This window comes from Peromyscus maniculatus, chromosome 7 (genome assembly GCF_049852395.1).
Source record: "Peromyscus maniculatus bairdii isolate BWxNUB_F1_BW_parent chromosome 7, HU_Pman_BW_mat_3.1, whole genome shotgun sequence".
In the NCBI taxonomy this organism is placed as follows: Eukaryota; Metazoa; Chordata; class Mammalia; order Rodentia; family Cricetidae; genus Peromyscus; species Peromyscus maniculatus.
In genome coordinates this window covers 14,890,203-14,907,979 of record NC_134858.1, presented here as the reverse complement: position 1 = coordinate 14,907,979, position 17,777 = coordinate 14,890,203, and the positions used below count along the sequence as shown (strand labels likewise).

Sequence of the window (17,777 nt, the reverse complement as noted above, 5' to 3'; positions counted from 1 at the left end):
CCATTTTTACTCTTTCTTTCATTTTCTTTGCAGGTTACACACATCAAATCCTGTCTACCACCACCAGAAGTGAGTATTCTGTTTCTAAAAAGTTCTACTATACCTATGACTCCCAGGTCTTTGGAATGAAAGCAGTCAAAAGTCCAATCTCCATTTCTCAAACTGTTGTGAGACTTTTCCAGGAGAGACATGACACACAAACATTTACTCATCCCAGAAAGGGAACTGATTGTACACCAAAGTAGCAATTACACAACCATTCAACTTGGGTAAGGAGTGAGTTTATTAGGGTTACTCACAAGAGCAAGGATGACTCAAAGGCAGCTTCATCGTCAGTAACCACCCTAGAATCGGTGAAAACTCACAGAAACTATCTATGAAGCTCTCTACTTGGCTTGCAGGCAGTTCACCAGGTCAGAGTGTCTGTTCTAGGCACCTCAGATGGCCAGAGGCTTCTCCCTTAAACATTTTTTCCTCTTCTATAACTTTGGGCTCTAAGAATCTCCTAGCTTTAGCTTTACCAGACTTGTGAGGTTTGTTTATTTTTCTAAGTCTCGTGAGCCTCCCCTCTCCTTTTTGGAATGCATATTTCAGTTCAGAAGAAATTGCTAAATGACACAAGTTTCCCTCTTCTCTAGCCTGGAATGGACAGAGGCTTAAACATAAAATTAACCCCAACATCTGTTTCCTCTCCTTGATGTCTCCAAGCTAAAGGGTTTCTACTTTAATCATCTGAGAATTTACCTCCACAGCTTCTATGATGACCACTGCTTCTATGGAGATGACTGCCAACTCTCCCAGCCCTACAGGTAGGAATTCTCCTCTCTGAAGATGTTTTCAGTGGTTCTAGAATCTTTAGAGTCTGGAGAAGAAGTAGAGGAAATGACATCTTCCAGAGGTTCCTAAGGTTGACTCTTGATGACTCTTACAGGTTCTTCCCAGGCTACAAAGAATCCCTTTCATCCTATCTATTCTCTGATACTCAGAATCTCTTGTAATTGTTTCTCATGCTTATTGGTGGCCATGGACTTCTAAATCCTTCCCCAGCCCTTAGAAGGATACATAGGAGCAGGACTGTTGGCTGAGACTATATATCTAGTGTGCACTCACTAGTGTGCTATCAAGTGTCTCAACAAAGTTATTCTGGATAATTCATCATGAATATATATACATACATATATATATGTGTATATATATATATATATCCTTAATATAAATGTGTATCAGGTCTTTTACAATGTGTAAAAGCTATAGTCATTTACTTAAAAAGAAAATTTGATTTGTCCAAAATTGATGAACCATGGCAAATCATTCCTATACTTTCAGGGTTATTCTTTTCATTTATTTCCAGCCCTTCTGTAATGTTTTTATTGTGAGAACTATAAAAAGTATCAGGCCTGTAATAGTTCAGTGGATAAAGGCTGCATATATGAGTTCAATCCCTGAGACACACATGGTAGAAGGAGAAAACCAATTCCCCAGGTTGCCCTTTGACCTCCGTATGCACATGCTCATACAGATGTGCATACATCCTCCCTAACACAGAATTTTTAAAACCTAAAAAGTTAAAGTTGGGAAAAAATATCAAACATATCTCAAAACAGGGCACTGAAAATCCATCTATCACCCTTTGGAATTTAATCTCTGTTAGCAGCTTCTCCTAATCTAATCTACTAGTATGCAGAGAGCTACATCATATGGTGATGTAAGTGCTCCCCTAAATTTCACTGCTATGCTAAATTATCATGATTCAAAATCAAAAGGCTTGGCTTCAGATATAGCTTAACTGGTAAAGTGCTGTCCTAACGTTCATGAAACCCTAGGTGTGACCCCCGCAGCATCACTTAAACTGTGCTGGCGGATGCCTGCAATGACAGTACTTAGAAGATGGGGCCAGGGTGGTGTTTGTCATTCTTTACTACACAGCTAGCTAGAGACTGGGATAGGCAATATGAGAACTTGTCAGAAAGGATTGATATTAAAAATTGATGTTGAAATACAGTGCTTGAAAAATGTCAATTATATAAAGGTAATCAGAATCTAACACAATAACATAAGCTCACATGTGTTAAATGAATAAGCAATATATGAACACTACAGTAATATGTCCTGTATTCAAGTTGGATTCTGTGATCTGGGCAATTTATTTAATTTCTCATTGGCTCAGGATTTTTTATTCACATTGACTGGTTGTGTGTGTGTGTGTGTGTGTGTGTGTGTGTGTGTGTGTGTGTGTGTGTGTGTGTCACTGCGCACAAGTGGAAGTCAGAAGACAACTGGAGTCTGTTCTGTTCTTCCATCACATGGTTTCAGGGATACAACTTCAGTCATCAGGCTTGGCAGAGCAGCTTCGCCCACTGAGCCATTTTTGACAGTCCTCATTGCCTCAGTGTTTGAATTTGTGAAATGGACATCATAATAGCCACTTGGTTCACAGTAGCAACTCCATTGTGTGTAAGCTCATTAAACAGGACCTCTCACACAAATGACCAACATATGTTTCTTAAGAATAAGAATCAAAATAATAATAAGGGCTTGTGTTATAGTTGAGTTCTAAAGTGCTTTTTTTTTGCAAGCTTGAGGATCAGAATTCAATTCCCCAGAACCCATGTATGCTAGAGAGAGAGGGAAGGAAGGAAAGAGAGACAGAGAAAGAGGAAGAGAGAGGGGATGAGGGAAGGAAGGGAGAAGGAAGTGACATGTTATCATGTACTTATAATCCTAGCTTGTGGGAGATAGAGCCTTGTGAATCACTGGAACTCAGTGGACAGCCAGTCAAGCCTATCTGATGAGTACCTGGCCAATGAGAGACCTTGTCTCAAAAAGAGCAAGATGGACAGCCCTTGAAGGAAAACAATCTAGGCTGTACTCTGTCATCCATATATGTGCACTTCCACATGCACAGGCTGCCAAACACATGTATACAAGCACACACATGTACACACACACATGTGCACATATACTCAATCACAGATACAGACACATACGTAATCAATAAATAAGTAGATGTCAAGAATACAGTTTGTTTAAACAAAAATTCCAAAAGTAGAGTATTTATGTGACTTTCATTTTCCTGAGAGTCAGATACAATTCCTTTCTAGAGTAATCCTATTCATCCTTGGTAACTATCAGGTGAAGCTGATATTTGAGTCTTCTCTATGAGGAAACTGTCCACTTTTGAAGAAACCCCTTCTGAGTGATAGAAGATGCACATTGGTGGTGCCCCAACTCAAGTTCGGAGAGAGAAAATAAGATAATGTTCAGACACTGTGTTTCTCACATCTCTTCTCTCCCCCTGCAGTAGTAAGTCCCCTTCCAGTGCCTTTTACCATCAACTTCACTGTTATTAATCTGGAGTATGTGGAGGACATGGGTCACCCAGGATCCAGGAAGTTCAATGCCACTGAGAGAATCCTGCAGAGACTGGTGAGCTACCCACTCCAGTATATAAAGGTCAACCCACAGATGAAAGCTGCACTCACCAAACCATGCCATGACCAGGAAGAAGGCCCTAACCCCTAAACCTCAGCATAGTTCTCATGCCTCTCCCTTCTCTCCACAGCTCAGGGCGTTGATTGGTAAAACCAGGGTTGGCCCACTGTACACTGGATGCAGACTGACATTGCTCAGGTGAGACCTTATAACAACAGGCTAGGAGAGAGAGTTCAGCCAATAACGTGCTTCCTGACCTAGCATGGGGACCCAAGGTTGATCCCCAACACCCACCTAAAAAGCTAGTCATGATAGCATGTGCTTATAAACCCAGCACTGGAGAAGTAGATACTGGAGGGTCCCTGGGATTAGCTGGCCAGTCAACCTAGCCAAATCAGTGAGACCTAGGTCTGAGAGAGAGAGAGACAGAGACAGAGAGATAACAATCTAAAAAACACAAGATGGATGGCTTTCAAGGAAGAATAAACACAAGTTATTCCCCTAACCTCCACATGCATACATAAACATGAACACACACACACACATATACACCATCATGCTCCCCCAACAAAAGATTTTTTAAACACACACACACACACACAACACACACACACAAACACACACACACAAACACACACACACACACACACACACACACACACACCACAAGGATGATGGACCAGTCATACCTCAGGTATTTCTAAGCCAATTTATTCAGCTTTCCTTCTGTCTTTATGTTCTCAACTTCAGGGAATTTAGGACACATAACCTCTAGCACCACATTTCTTCCTGTTCCTAACATTTGTCCTCAGCTATCCCCATAGCCTACAACCCCCACAGGATCCTAATATTCAGCTATTCTTAATTCTTTCCTTGATCTCTGACTTTGGAATAAAGGAGGCGGTTTTAAGTTCAGTGCAAAGGACTTCTCTTAGGATAATTTTCTGCTCCCAATTCCAGTTTTCATCTATTGTAAATATGAGCCCTCTAGGCACTGTGACATGAGGATGTAGTTTGAGTCTTGCATTACATTTAACAGTTTCAGTCCATGTCTGCTCATGGCCACAAAACGTCAGTATATTCAGAGAGTGTAAGCCTATCTTTTCAGCAATATACCAGGTGATTCATTTCTTCTGGCCCTTTCCAGTCTTTTACCAGACACTTCTGGATCCCTTCCTAGGTAATCCATTTAATGTCAATCCCCTTGCCTGCCCTTCCCAGGCCTGAGAACAAGGGAACAGCCACGGGAGTAGATGCCATCTGCACCTACCACCCCAACACCTCTAATCAACAGCTGAATAGAGAACATCTGTACTGGGAGCTGAAAAGATTGAATGATGGCATCATGCAGCTAGGACCTTACACCCTGGACCAGAACAGTCTCTATGTCAATGGTGAGCTATATTTTAGAGTCATACTCCTCTCCCCCAACACCACTGCTTTCTCAATTCCTTCTCATTTTCACTCATTTTTCATTATCTATGTAGGTTATACACAGCACATTCTGGCCACCACCCACAGAAGTAAGTATCCTGAGTCTCCTTTATTCGTTAGTAAGCCCATGAGTGTGAATCCCTATCCCATGCTTGTAACTCACCTTCATTTGGCTATGAATGGGGAAGGTGTCACTTCCTTGTATCTCCTAATGCATGGGGTCTCCAGTCAAAACACTTAAATTATTTTTACTTTTCAGCATCAGTAATGGCCACTGTTTCTGAAGAAATGCCAAATATTTCCTCCACTCCCACAGGTATGAATTCCCCTCTGTTTAGATTCTCCCAGTCATTTAAAAGATCAGCAGAGGTCTGGGGCAGATGCAGAACCCCAGAGGACCCCAAAAGGATCTCACAGCATCTTCCCAGGTCACCGAGGAATCTGCCATACACTTCCCTAGCAACCTTCATCCTAAAGTATCCCCTAGTACCTGCTTCTGAATCTTACTGGCTCTTAAATTCTACATCATCCAACCTTCCTGACAACAGTACATCCCATCAGGACTATTTGCTGAGGGTATTTATTTAGTCTATAATAACTGATGTGTGGAGATCCAGCACATTAAACAATCAAATCTCTAGTTTAACAACTAATCAATGATTTTGTTTCAATAACTACTTTTGGCACTAAAGACATGGCTTAGGTGCCAAAATGTTTGTCTAGCAAGCACAAAATTCTGAGCTCCAACCAGCATCACACAAATTGAGCACTGAAGTTCTTGCTTGTAACTTGGGAGGTGGAGGCATAATTACTTGAAGTTTAAGGTCATTGTTGGCCACATAGAGAGTTTGAGGTTGGCCTGGGCTACACAAAAGCTGGGGGGGGAAAGAAGAAAAAACTTCTCTTGTTGAATAGACTAAATAGATAAGGGGTTATTCTTTTTGCTAAATTACTAGTATCCCCCAGTGTAAGTGTGTATCAACTTCCTGACTACAAAAGTATAATCACATCTTATTAGCAGAAATTTAAATGTTTGATTTGTCTAAAATCTATGAACCAGTCATTTCGGTATTTCTTGGATTTCTTCCCCAACTATTCTACAATATTTTCTTTGTGAAAGTGCCAAAGATAGCAGAAACACCTTTACATTGAGCAAGAAAATCCATCTGCTCACCACTGGGATTTCGTGCTTGTAAACCACTTGTGCTGTTTGATTCTAGCAGTGTGAACTGTACATCAGGTGACATAAACGTTTGTATAAGTTACTTCTCTCATTGCTGTGACAAAATACTCAACAAGAAGCTTCTTTAGGGAGGACGGGTTTGTTCTGGTTTCCCGTTGGAAGGGCATAATCTGCCGTAGCGGGTGGGAGCAGGAGGCCAACTGACCTCATTGCATCCAAAGTCAGGGATTAGAAAGGAAGTGGAGCTGGGCTCACTTCTTCCAGCAAGGCTCCACCTCCTAAAAGTTCCACAACCTTCCCAGCAGTGCCTCCAGCTGTGCACCAAGAATTCCAACACATGAGACTGCAGGAGACATTTCTCCTTCAAACCACAGCAAGACTCCTAAAAACTAGACTGCTATGATACAGTGTCATGTATGCAAACTCAGGGTTTGTATTGAAAATACCGTTGAGAATCAACACTTGAAAGGTTGTCAAAGCTACCCTAACTACCACCACGCAGGCCCCGCCAACAGGCGACCAGCCGTGCCGATTGGCCTACAGGCCGGTATCCTGTGCTCTGATTGGCCTGCCACTTCCCCTGAGCGAACCTTTAAAACTCTGTTACATTGTAACTAAATGGCGACTCTCATTCACAACCTCCTGAAAACGCTTGGGCCCAGTTCTACAGGGAAGCCATTGAGCACTGCAGGAGCCAAATCTCACAGCTGTGTGCAGAGCGGAGTGTGTGTCTGCCCTTCCTGGACTGGCAGACTGGGGTAGCCCAGAACAACTGCTACATCTGGATGGAGAAGAGGCACCGAGGCCCAGGCCTTGGTCCGGGCCAGCTGTACATGTACCCTGCTGGCTGCTGGCGCAAGACACAATGATTGCATCCACCAAAGGACCCAAAGCTTCAACTCCTGCAAATAAAACCTGAAGTAGAGCTGCCCCTGAAGAAAGCTGGCTTTACCTCTGAGAGCACCACAATGGACGCCTTGCTTTGTGGTGAGGGTGTAGAGAAGAAGGTGGATGCCAGAGATGAGGAAAGCACCCAGGAAATACAGAGGGTTTTGGAAAAGGATGAAAATGTAGAAGAAAGGAATGAAGAGGAGGATTTGGAAGAGGACATTCTCAAGCACAAGAACAGGACCAGAGGATGGGCTCGTGGCTTTGCAGGTGGCAGGAGGAGATATGATGCTGCTTCTCAGGAAGACCATGACAAACCGTATGTCTGTGACATCTGTGGCAAACACTACAAGAATTGACCCGGACTCAGCTACCACTATGCTCACACTCATCTGGCCAGTGAGGATGGGCATGAAGCCCAAGACCAGGACGCTGGGTCCCTGCCCAACCACAGAAATGAGAACCACAGACCCCAGAAAGTACCAGATGGGACAATCATTCCCAATAACTACTGTGACTTCTGCTTGGGGGGCTCCAACATGAACAAGAAGAGTGGGAGGCCTGAAGAGCTGGTTTCCTGTGCAGACTATGGACGCTCTGCTCATTTGGGAGGCGAAGGCAGGAAGGAGAAGGAGGCAGCGGCCGCAGCACGTACCACGGAGGACTTACTCGGCTACACATCAGAAAGTGACACCTCAACTTTCTACGGCTTTGATGAGGATGATTTGGAAGAGCCCCGCTCCTGTCGAGGATGCCGGGGTGGCCGGGGTTCACCCACAGCAGATAAAAAGGGCAGCTGCTGCGCCCATGGGACAGACTCTCTGGCCAATTATCCACCCCCTCTGACTCTGGTCACTGTTCTAGTTCCGATCTATATTTTTAAATGAAAGATGACTTGGGCTTTTCCCATTATCCTTGCTTTTTTTCTCCTACCTTCCACGGGTCCCTTCCCCTCCTAGCATCCTTCTATTCTTGGTACAACAGAAGCACAAACTACTGAAAACAAATCAACAAAAGAGAAGAGTAAGAGTCCTCCAGGGAGAGATGGCACCATGGTGGGCTATTTATTTTCCCTAGAAATAGGAAGCTAGGTGGGTTTTCTTTCTGCTGGGGGAGGGCATCTTTTTGATGTGAGCAGAGTTGATTTACCCAGTTTTCAAGAGAAGAGGAACATGAGGTTTGGAAACAAAGAACAAATAACATTCGTAATTATTATTTATATATGCTAGCTATTATTAGATTCAGATGAAGGAAGAGGGGAGAGAGAGAAAGAGAGAGAGAGAGAGAGAGAGAGAGAGAGAGAGAGAGAGAGAGAGAGAGAGAGAATGGATGAATCAAAGAAATGGAAGTAATATCCTGTTTAGAGGCAAGCCACAGGTGTGTGTGTATGTGTAGAATTTCCTCAATGGGAGTTGGTGGCTCCACAGAGCAGAACCCTCTCCATGACCTTTACATCTTTCTCTCTGCTTGTGAGAAAATGGCAGCCATCCGAGAGAGAAGCCTGGGGCCACTTACATTTGGCCTCCCTCCAGCTCTGGCCCTGAACAGCAGTGGCCACTTCCCTTGGCTCCTCTCTCCTTTCCTGGTTACTGGGTTTCCCTCACCTTGGCAAAGATGAGCGTCCATCTGAACACAGGAATGGAATGTCAGCAAGTCACAAGCTCAGCCCTGGCAGAGCCACTGAGGTGGCGCTCCTGGAAGGAAGAACGATACTACACAACGTATCTCCCTCCCTTCGCTCCTGCATAAAAACATGTAGCCACCCATTGGATGATGACGTCTTCCATATTTCTTCTACTTTTTATAGTGCCTGCCAGGCACTTTGTTTTATATTTCAAGTAGCATTTCCTGAAATAAACCAAAGTAACACTTGGTCCGAGGCCTCAGGGACAAGGAAGACTGTCCACCTCATTGGCAGTCTCTGAGAACAGCTGGGAGGCCCTGCTCAAACAGTCCACTCTGGGACCCAGGAACTGTGCATCCTTCAAGCAAGCCATTCCTGAAGAAGGTGAAGAGAATCCAGACGATGAGTCTCTCCTCCTCTGCCTCTCCTTCTCTCGTCCAGCCCTTCCTGAGCATGAATTTCAGCTAATGCCAGAACCTGCAGGGATTGGATGGAAAAGCCTCCAGCATCTCTCAGCTCAGCTCAGCCAAGTTTCGGAAATGGCTTGTGCAATAAGATTTTATTTTTTTTTTCCTTTTGAAATTCTTCATTGCCTCTGCTTGAAATTTCTGTGAGAAAATACCCAGCTCAGAGTGGAATTTTCTTGCAATAGAAACAACAACATAAACTGACAAAGACCAAAAAACAAGTGAACTATTTTATTTATTTCAATATTTAAAAGAAATATTTAAAAGAAAAACGTACTGACATTGTACAGTATTTTTGTTGAAAGTACCTTCTACTCCAAAAGTTTAGAAAAAGGCAATTTTGTGAAGACCTGAAATCAAGAGTGCTTACTGTAAAATAAAGGCATCGTATTGACTCTAAGGAAAATACCCCACATTTTAAATAAGGAAATACAGATCAACTCTGCTCTCTCAGGCTTTTAAGAAAGCCACGTGTATGTGCTTTAGTTTTTTTCTGTTGTCGCTAATTTCTGCTAGTTAGATGTGGTAAGTGAGGAGTGGTTAGTTTGTCCAAAGTCCACTGGAAAGTATTGTTGATATTAAGAAATTATGTGCCGGGCAGTGGTGGCACACGCCTTTAATCCCAGCACTTGGGAGGCAGAGCCAGGCGGATCTCTGTGAGTTCAAGGCCAGCCTGGTCTACAAAGTGAGTTCCAGGAAAGGTGCAAAGAAACCCTGTCTCAAAAAAAAAAAAAAAAAAAAAAAAAAAAATGTGTTAGGCTTTGACTAAAATAAATTAGCCCCAAGCCAGCAGGTGTCCACTCTCTGCCCTCCCTCACCTCAGATGAGCCCCATTGATCTGAATGTAAAGCTACAGCCTGTCCATCTTGTCTCATGAGGCCTGCTCGAGGAAGGAATTCTACCCACTGATCGAATGCATTGCTGCAAAGTTTAGCAGATCCAACCAGAAATGATTTTGTTCAGAACAGTTCAATGAAGAGAAACAGAAGAGTCAAAAGTAAGCAGAGGATGAGGTGACATTAGTTCAGTCCCCTGACAGCTCCTCAAGAGAGTTGGCCAGGGAAGCCCTACCGAGTGGACTCAGGGGCCTGAGAGCCTAGAGTGCCTCTGAAGGCTAGGGAGTTGGCTGGAGGATAGGAACCTGAAACTCAGTCATTTGTGGGGAGAAGTAGGAAGGCGAGGGTTCTATGTGTGTCCTTTATGGCTGTTATGGCCAATGAAATGGAATTCGACACTGTATGTTTGACCCAGCCCAGGAAGTCAGCTGACTGTCTGTACCACTGGGTTCTACCTCTTGGCTTCCACTTAGCTTGTCTTTTACATGCCCAGAACTGAGTCATGGATGACACACATGCAATTTAAGGCTGGACATTCTTGTCAGCAAAGGTGCTTGAGCTACAGTATTACTGAAATGTCCCCAGCCTGAGAACAAATCTCACCTGCCATTAAAAGGGAAGGATAGGCAGGCAGACTTTCCCTTAGATACTTCAGGCTTCCCACTCAAGAGAAGGGAGATGTCATCAAGAGTGTGTTTCTATCATTTTCTGATAGAAAATGTCCCTTGTCAAAAATATTAATTATAGTAATGATCTGTTCTCCAACCCACACTCACAAATTATGATACATATAGAATTGTGTCAAAGCTTTGCATAATGTAGGTTTTGTGTGAAGTCTGTGTAAGTTTCTCTTAAATGGAAGACTATTTCCAATGATCAAAAAATAAATAAATAAAAAGAAATGTCAAAATATAGAAAAATAGCCCGGCGGTGGTGGCGCACGCCTTTAATCCCAGCACTTGGGAGGCAGAGCCAGGTGGATCTCTGTGAGTTCGAGGCCAGCCTGGGCTACCAAGTGAGTTCCAGGAAAAGGCGCAAAGCTACACAGAGAAACCCTGTCTCGAAAAACCAAAAAAAAAAATAAAATAAAATAAAAAATAAAAAAAAATATAGAAAAATGACTCAGCAGTGCAGAGGACCCACATTTGTGTTTAACGCCAGTTGCAGGTGATCAGTTGCCCTCTCTGGCCTCAACAGGCACCTGTACATATATGGCACACATTCAGACACACACATAAATACATAGAGATAATAAAATGTTATTTAAAATTTAAAAGAATCCAAATCCAACACAAACTCTCAAATATTATGTGAATAATAAATTAATGCTAGAATAAATAACATGACTATTATTTATGTTCAGATCTGCATCTTAGCAGTTGTATGAATTGAGACAAATTATTCAGCTTCCCATTGGCTCAGTCTTTACATCTGTGAAAAGGGAATCAATCACATTAACATCTCCTAATCCTATTAAATAAATTGAGATAGCCTCAAAGGGACAAATGTCATATTTTCCTATTATTTGTGGTTCCTAGACTTCATGTAGTCACATAAAATTGTGAATATATATATATTTATACTATATATAGTATATTATATATAATCTTTTAAAATTTAAAAATTTCATTTAAATGTTCATCCAAAGTGATAAGCCCTTTTAAGACACAAAAATCCAGAATGTGTGTTTCCTCAAAGAATTTCCTTATTTGTATATGTGTGTATGTGTGCATTGCATGTGTGTGTTTGCAAATGTCCACATGTATGTGTGTATGGCACGACATGTGTGGAGATTAGAGCACAACTTGAGGGAGTTGATTTTTTTTTCTTCCACCATGTAAATTCCAGGGATCAAACTCAGGTTGTCAGACTTGGGAGTAAGTACCTTTATGTAGCACGAATTGTTACAAGGTCTTATTAATAAAATCAAACCCGGAGCCAGGTATTGAGGTTAAAGCTGGAAGATCAGAGAATCAGAACAAGCCACAGCTAACCTCACCTTGCCAATTCCTCAGCTGATCCTGTTTCCTCAGACTGGAAGCCTCTGAGTCCTCATCCAAATGGATCTCAGCTGAACTGCTGCTCAAAAGCCTAAAAGCTTAGCCAGGCCCTAGATTCTGGTCCTCATGCCTTATATACCTTTCTGCTTCCTACCATCACTTCCTGGGATTAAAGTTGTGTGTCACCATGCCTGGCTGTTTCCAGTGTGGCTTTGAACTCACAGAGTTCCAGACAGATCTCTGCCTTCAGAATGCTAGGATTAAATGTGTTTGTGCCACCATTTTCTGGCCTCTATATCTAGTGGCTGTTCTGTTCTCTGACCCCAGATAAGTTTATTAGGGTGCACAATATATTGGGGAACACAATATCACCACACCTTTACCCACTGAATCATCTCACCATATGTGTGACTATTCATGTATGTGCAGGTGCATGTGCAGGTTATAAGTACATGCATCAATCATGGGTGTCTTTCTGGATGGCTATCTACCTTATTTATTTCTACATGTATGGTGTTTTATTGCATGCAGTAACATGAGAGAACAGAAGAGAGCATCAGATACCCTAGAATTGGAGTTAATGGTAGTTGTAAGCTGCAATGTGGGTTCTGGGAATAGAACCTGGGAGCTCTGAAAGAACCACCAATACTCTTAACTACTGAGCCATCTCTCCAGTTCTTTCAAAGATTTTTTTTTTTTTTGTTTTGTTTTTTTTTTTTTTTTGGTTTTTTCGAGACAGGGTTTCTCTGTGTAGTTTTGCGCCTTTCCTGGAGCTCACTTGGTAGCCCAGGCTGGCCTCGAACTCACAGCGATCCGCCTGGCTCTGCCTCCCGAGTGCTGGGATTAAAGGCGTGCGCCACCACCGCCCGGCTCTCTTTCAAAGATTTTAAGATAAGTTCTCACACCACATATAAAGTTCACAATTCAATTCGGCTGGCTAACCAACGGGCTCCAGGGATCCACCTGTCTCTGCCCCTTTAGAGCTGTGGTTATAGACCTACACAACAGTATTTGGCTCTTTTTTTTTTTTTTCTTCTTTAACATGGGTACTAGAAATCTGAACTTAAATTTTCATGCTTTTTCAGCAGTTACATTGCCGATTGAACTATCTTCCTGGCCTCTCCTTTATAAATTTCTTCTTAGTTCTCTCAAAGGTAGAAACTAGTGGACTTATTAGCTAAGAATTGATTTATAGAATAATTTAGTTAAGAACAGCTACTTAATTTCCACAACTAACCAACTGACCCGAAGGTTGTGTTAAATAGTTTTCTTCAGTTGATTGAGGAGATGAAACTGGAGGTCACTTGCAAATACACGTATGTCTCTTTACTTGACCATCAATAAGGAAAGCATCCATTCCTCTCTGTAGAATTCATGGGAATGATGAATGTTCAGTTGCCAAGATCTAGAAACCATGGGTCATTTTATACTGCATGGTGATTCTGTGTGATCCTGTCCACTCACTCTCTACTTTTTATTATGACAACTGTCAGCATGAACAGAATTGGATCTATTTGCAACTAAGTTGCAATGAACATTGGCATTTTATTTTTAATTTATTTTTTATTAAGAAATTTTTTATTCATTTTACATACAAACCACAGATCCTCCTCTCCTCCTGCTCCTCCCTCCAGCTTTCCCTCCCCAACCCACCCCCCATTCCTTCCTAAGACAAGGTAAAGTCTCCCATGGGGAGTCAGCAGAGCCTGGTACATTCAGTAGAGGCAGATTCAAGCCCATCCACCTGCAACAAGGCTGTGCAAGGTGTTACACCTTAGGCACTAGGCTCCAAAAAGCCAGCTCATGCACCAGGGATGGATCCTGATCCTACTGCTAGGGTGCCCCTTTAGCAGATCAAGCTACACAACTGTCTTGTTTATGCAAAGAGCCTAGTCCAGTCCCATGGAGGCTCCACAGCTATTGATCTAAAGTTCATGAGTTCCCACTAGTTTGGTTTGGTTGTCTCTGTAGGTTTCCCCATCATAATCTTCATGTCCCTTGCTCATAGAATCCCTCTTCTCTCTCTTCAATTGGACTCCTGGAGCTCAGCCTGGGGCTTGGCTGTGGATCTCTGCACCTCTTTCCATTGTCTACCAACAAGGGAATGGTGAAGAAAATGTGCTGCATATGCACACTGGAACATTTTAGCAATAAAGAACAGATTATTTCAATTATAGGAAAACAGATATAACTGGCCATACATTGTGAATTGTTAGTCTCAGAAAAACAAACATCATGTTTTCGCTCATTTGTGGTTCTTAGATTCCGTACATGTTTATATATATAGATGACAAGAAAGTCGAAGTGTTACTGTCTTAGGGAATGGATGTAATTGGAGAGGGAGGAGCAGAAAAGAAGGAAGTGACCTGCGTGAGGGAAGGATATGCTTCAAGCACATAGGCTTGCACGAAAAAATGGCCTTATATAACTCAGCATAGTAAAAGAAAAAAGAAAAGGAAAAAATAGATTTGCACTATAAAAACTCAGAAGCCAAGGGTGACCTCAGGCTTGCTAGCTACCTGCAGGGACAGATGTACTTGCATTCTGCTTCATGGTCAAGTTACCTCTGTATAGAAATCCTGCTTATCCTCCCTCCCCCCCCCCCATGGTTGAACATGCACATAGCTGTTGCCCCATGCTAAAGTCTAGAGAGAAACAATAGCCTGAGCACATGTCTTTCTTCCATCCCCTCTGCAGCAGCAGGCCCTGTCCAGTTGCTTTTCAGCATCAACTTCACCATCATTAACCTGGAGTTTGAGGAGGACATGAGTCACCCTGGATCCAGGAAGTTCAATATCACTGAGAGAACCCTGCAGAGCCTGGTGAGAGTCCTGTTCATTGCATCCAGCCCCCGCTACTGGCCATGCCATGCCTCTGGAAGAAGCCACTGCCCACCTCATCCTGACTACACATGTCCAAATTTGACTTACCATTGCCGGCTTTGTGCATCTCACTCCTGTCCTGTCTCTATCCCTCATTCCTCCTCATCATCCCTCTCCTCTTTCTCCACAGCTCAGGCCCTTGTTCAAAAAAATCAGTGTTGGTCCATTGTATTCTGGCTGCAGACTGACCTTGCTCAGGTGAGTCCTTAGAATAGCAAGCTAGAGTTGCTTAAAGTGCTCTCAGTCCAAAGATTGTGTTCAAATTTCTCCCTGCATTTCTTCTGAATGTCTCATGCACAGGTGAATTCAGGAGGTACCATATCTAGTACCAAAATCTCTCCTGATCTTACTACTTCTCCCACAATCCTTAAACAAATTGGAACCTCCTTCTGCTCATCCATTTTGAATTTTCTCCTGCCCCCCCCCCCATTTAGGAATAAATGAACATTTCCTATGAAGTTTAAAGTTGGTCCACATGATTTCTCTTAAGACAAATATGCCCTTTCTGCTCACCAGTTTTGGCCTTTGGTGACTCAATTATTATTCTTCAAATGTCTCGTTTACGACCTCTCCTTTTCCCATAACATACACTTGCTTATTTGATTGTTATAACTGATAAAAATTCTGGACCCACTGTCTGCTCAGAGTTACATGTTACTGGAGGTCAACATGATAGAAAATCTACAACTGACTTTGTAAGTCTCTGTCAGATAGTTCTGCTCCTCCGAACCCTTCAGGTGCTGTTCCAGGTGTCCTAGGATCCCTCCTTAGGCAATCAATTTATCATCATTCTCTTCATCTGTCCTTCCCAGGTCTGAGAACAATGGAGCAGCAACAGGGGTGGATGCCGCCTGTACCTACCACCTAGACTCTGCTGGCCACAGGCTGGAAAATGAGCAGATATACAGGGAGCTGAGCAGTCTGACCAAGGGGGTCACCGAACTAGGCCCATACATCCTGGACCAGCACAGTCTCTATGTCAATGGTGAGCAGCAGCCACCTGTGTTTTGCTGTATTGCAGAGCCCATACCCTCCCTTCCTAGGCCTTCTTTCCTTCAATTCTACTACATTTTAAAACTCCTGTTATCTATGTAGGTTACACCCACCAGATCCTGACTACCACCCCCAGAAGTGAGTATTCTAAGTTTTCTTAATTTTCTGCCACATCTATCACTACACCCAGCCCTTTGAAATGAAAGAAAGCAATAGTCTGTTGTCTCCATTTCACTTTTCACCCAACCACCAGCCTGTGAGGTGTATCACATAAAACCCTAGCATAACTCAGACTGGGATACCCATCCTGGTGTCTCTATATAGATTATGTCTCTACTCCAAATGGATGTCTTTTTCCCCCACAGTGTCTATGGTGAACATTGTTTCTTCAAGTATGCCAGCTCCCATCTCCAACCTCACAGGTAAAATTATCTCTGAAAATGCTTCCAGTGAATTCTATAGTCAGGATAAAGGGTGGAGTAGTATGTGTAAGAGGATCCTAAGGTTGACCCTTGATGAATGACAGAGGGTCCTCAAAGGTCTGAGAATTCTCAGAATACTATTTCTCATCCCAGTCTCCAGCCTCCAAAGCTATTCTCTGATGTCTGTTTCTTAAAGTAGGTGTCTATTGACTTCTAAATCTTTCTCAAGCTCTTAAAAGAATATTAACCAGCAGACCAGTTAGCCAAGAACAAATTTGTGAAGGAAGCAATGTATAAAAACACCAACTCATGATTTTATTAGCCCCCTAATTTGACCCACTTGACCAAATGACCAAGAAGTCTGAGTGTGTGTGTGTGTGTGTGTGTGTGTGTGTGTGTGTGTGTGTGTCTATGCATAAATGCTTGTGTGTGCTTACACTTGTGGAAGCCAGAGGTGAGTCTCTGCTTTTTTCTTCAGGTATCATCTTGCAAATATAGAGCTGAAGGGTGGCTCAATGAGTAAAATATTTCTCACTTCAGCATGAGGACCAGAGTTTGGGTTCCCAGAACCCACATGAAATCTGGATGAGCATAGCAACTTGCCTGTAGTCCCAAACCACAAGAGGCAAAGACAGGGAATCTCTGAATAAACTGTATAGCCAGACTAGCAGAAAGGACAAGCTCTGGGTTCCCTCTGAGAGATCTTGCCTCAATATATAAGATAGACTATGATTGGAGAAGACACCTGACATCAACCTTGGCTCTCATACACTTGTACATGCACCTGCACACACATGCCCCACATATGCAAACAGAATACAGATATGCACACCACACACATACACATAAACATATGCCAAAACAGATAAATTTTATGGCTCTATAAGTGCTTTCTTCTTATCGGAGGTCTCTGACCCAAGGCCTTACTCTGGGCTAACAATTGATCCTGCTTGGAGAAATTAACCCTGTACCCTAGTCATCCAAGGTCTCCTCCTCTGAAGCACATGCCCCATTGAGCAAACGTGGTAGTGGTACACGGATAAAACTATGTACAGCTCCTATGTTGTAGCATGAAGGGAATCAACAGAAAAAGAAGATAAATAATGCAAAGCAGTGATAGAGGCATATACGATCTACCAGAAGCCACACAACTGAAGAGTATGTCTTTACCACCACCCCCAGAAGTCATTACCTGCTAATAGCTCCCCAGAAATGAATGGACTAGATGAGCTCCTCCTTCATTCGTGTTATAACTTCACTAGGCCCACTCTTTATAGGTAAGAGCAGCTGTGAGTTAGGTACAGCAGCCATGTGGTATCCTGAAGACAATATCCCACAGGCCTCTTCCCCATCCTTCTCTTACCTTCTTTCCTCCCCCTCTTCTATGATACTACCTGAGCTTTGCAGGGGATGATATAGATGTTCTCTTTGTATCCAAGCACTGAACAGTTAGTTATTCTCAGCACTTTGACTACTTAAGAGTCCTTGCAGTAACTGCTGTCTGTTGCAAAATATGGTATCTTACCAAGGCTAAAAAAGCACATTGCTATTGATATTTTAATTGCCATCAATGTTTAATTACTATTGTTCCTATCATTCAAAAGAAGTTTTTCTTT

General features: G+C 42.8%; 1 protein-coding gene and 1 pseudogene across 1 annotated transcript in view; both read left to right on the top strand.

Annotated features, from left to right (window-relative positions):
* Positions 1–17,777, top strand: part of Muc16 (mucin 16, cell surface associated) — a 188,035-nt gene that overhangs the window by 71,775 nt on the left and 98,483 nt on the right. Inside the window, exons 30-41 of the mRNA XM_076575603.1 lie at positions 34–69; positions 753–809; positions 3,302–3,426; positions 3,563–3,630; positions 4,654–4,826; positions 4,920–4,955; positions 5,126–5,182; positions 14,562–14,686; positions 14,877–14,944; positions 15,559–15,731; positions 15,842–15,877; positions 16,105–16,161. Of these exons, the coding sequence (XP_076431718.1) occupies positions 34–69; positions 753–809; positions 3,302–3,426; positions 3,563–3,630; positions 4,654–4,826; positions 4,920–4,955; positions 5,126–5,182; positions 14,562–14,686; positions 14,877–14,944; positions 15,559–15,731; positions 15,842–15,877; positions 16,105–16,161 (1,011 nt within the window). The remainder of the gene's footprint in view (positions 1–33; positions 70–752; positions 810–3,301; positions 3,427–3,562; positions 3,631–4,653; positions 4,827–4,919; positions 4,956–5,125; positions 5,183–14,561; positions 14,687–14,876; positions 14,945–15,558; positions 15,732–15,841; positions 15,878–16,104; positions 16,162–17,777) is intronic.
* Positions 6,453–7,824, top strand: LOC102911141 (zinc finger protein DPF3 pseudogene; annotated as a pseudogene).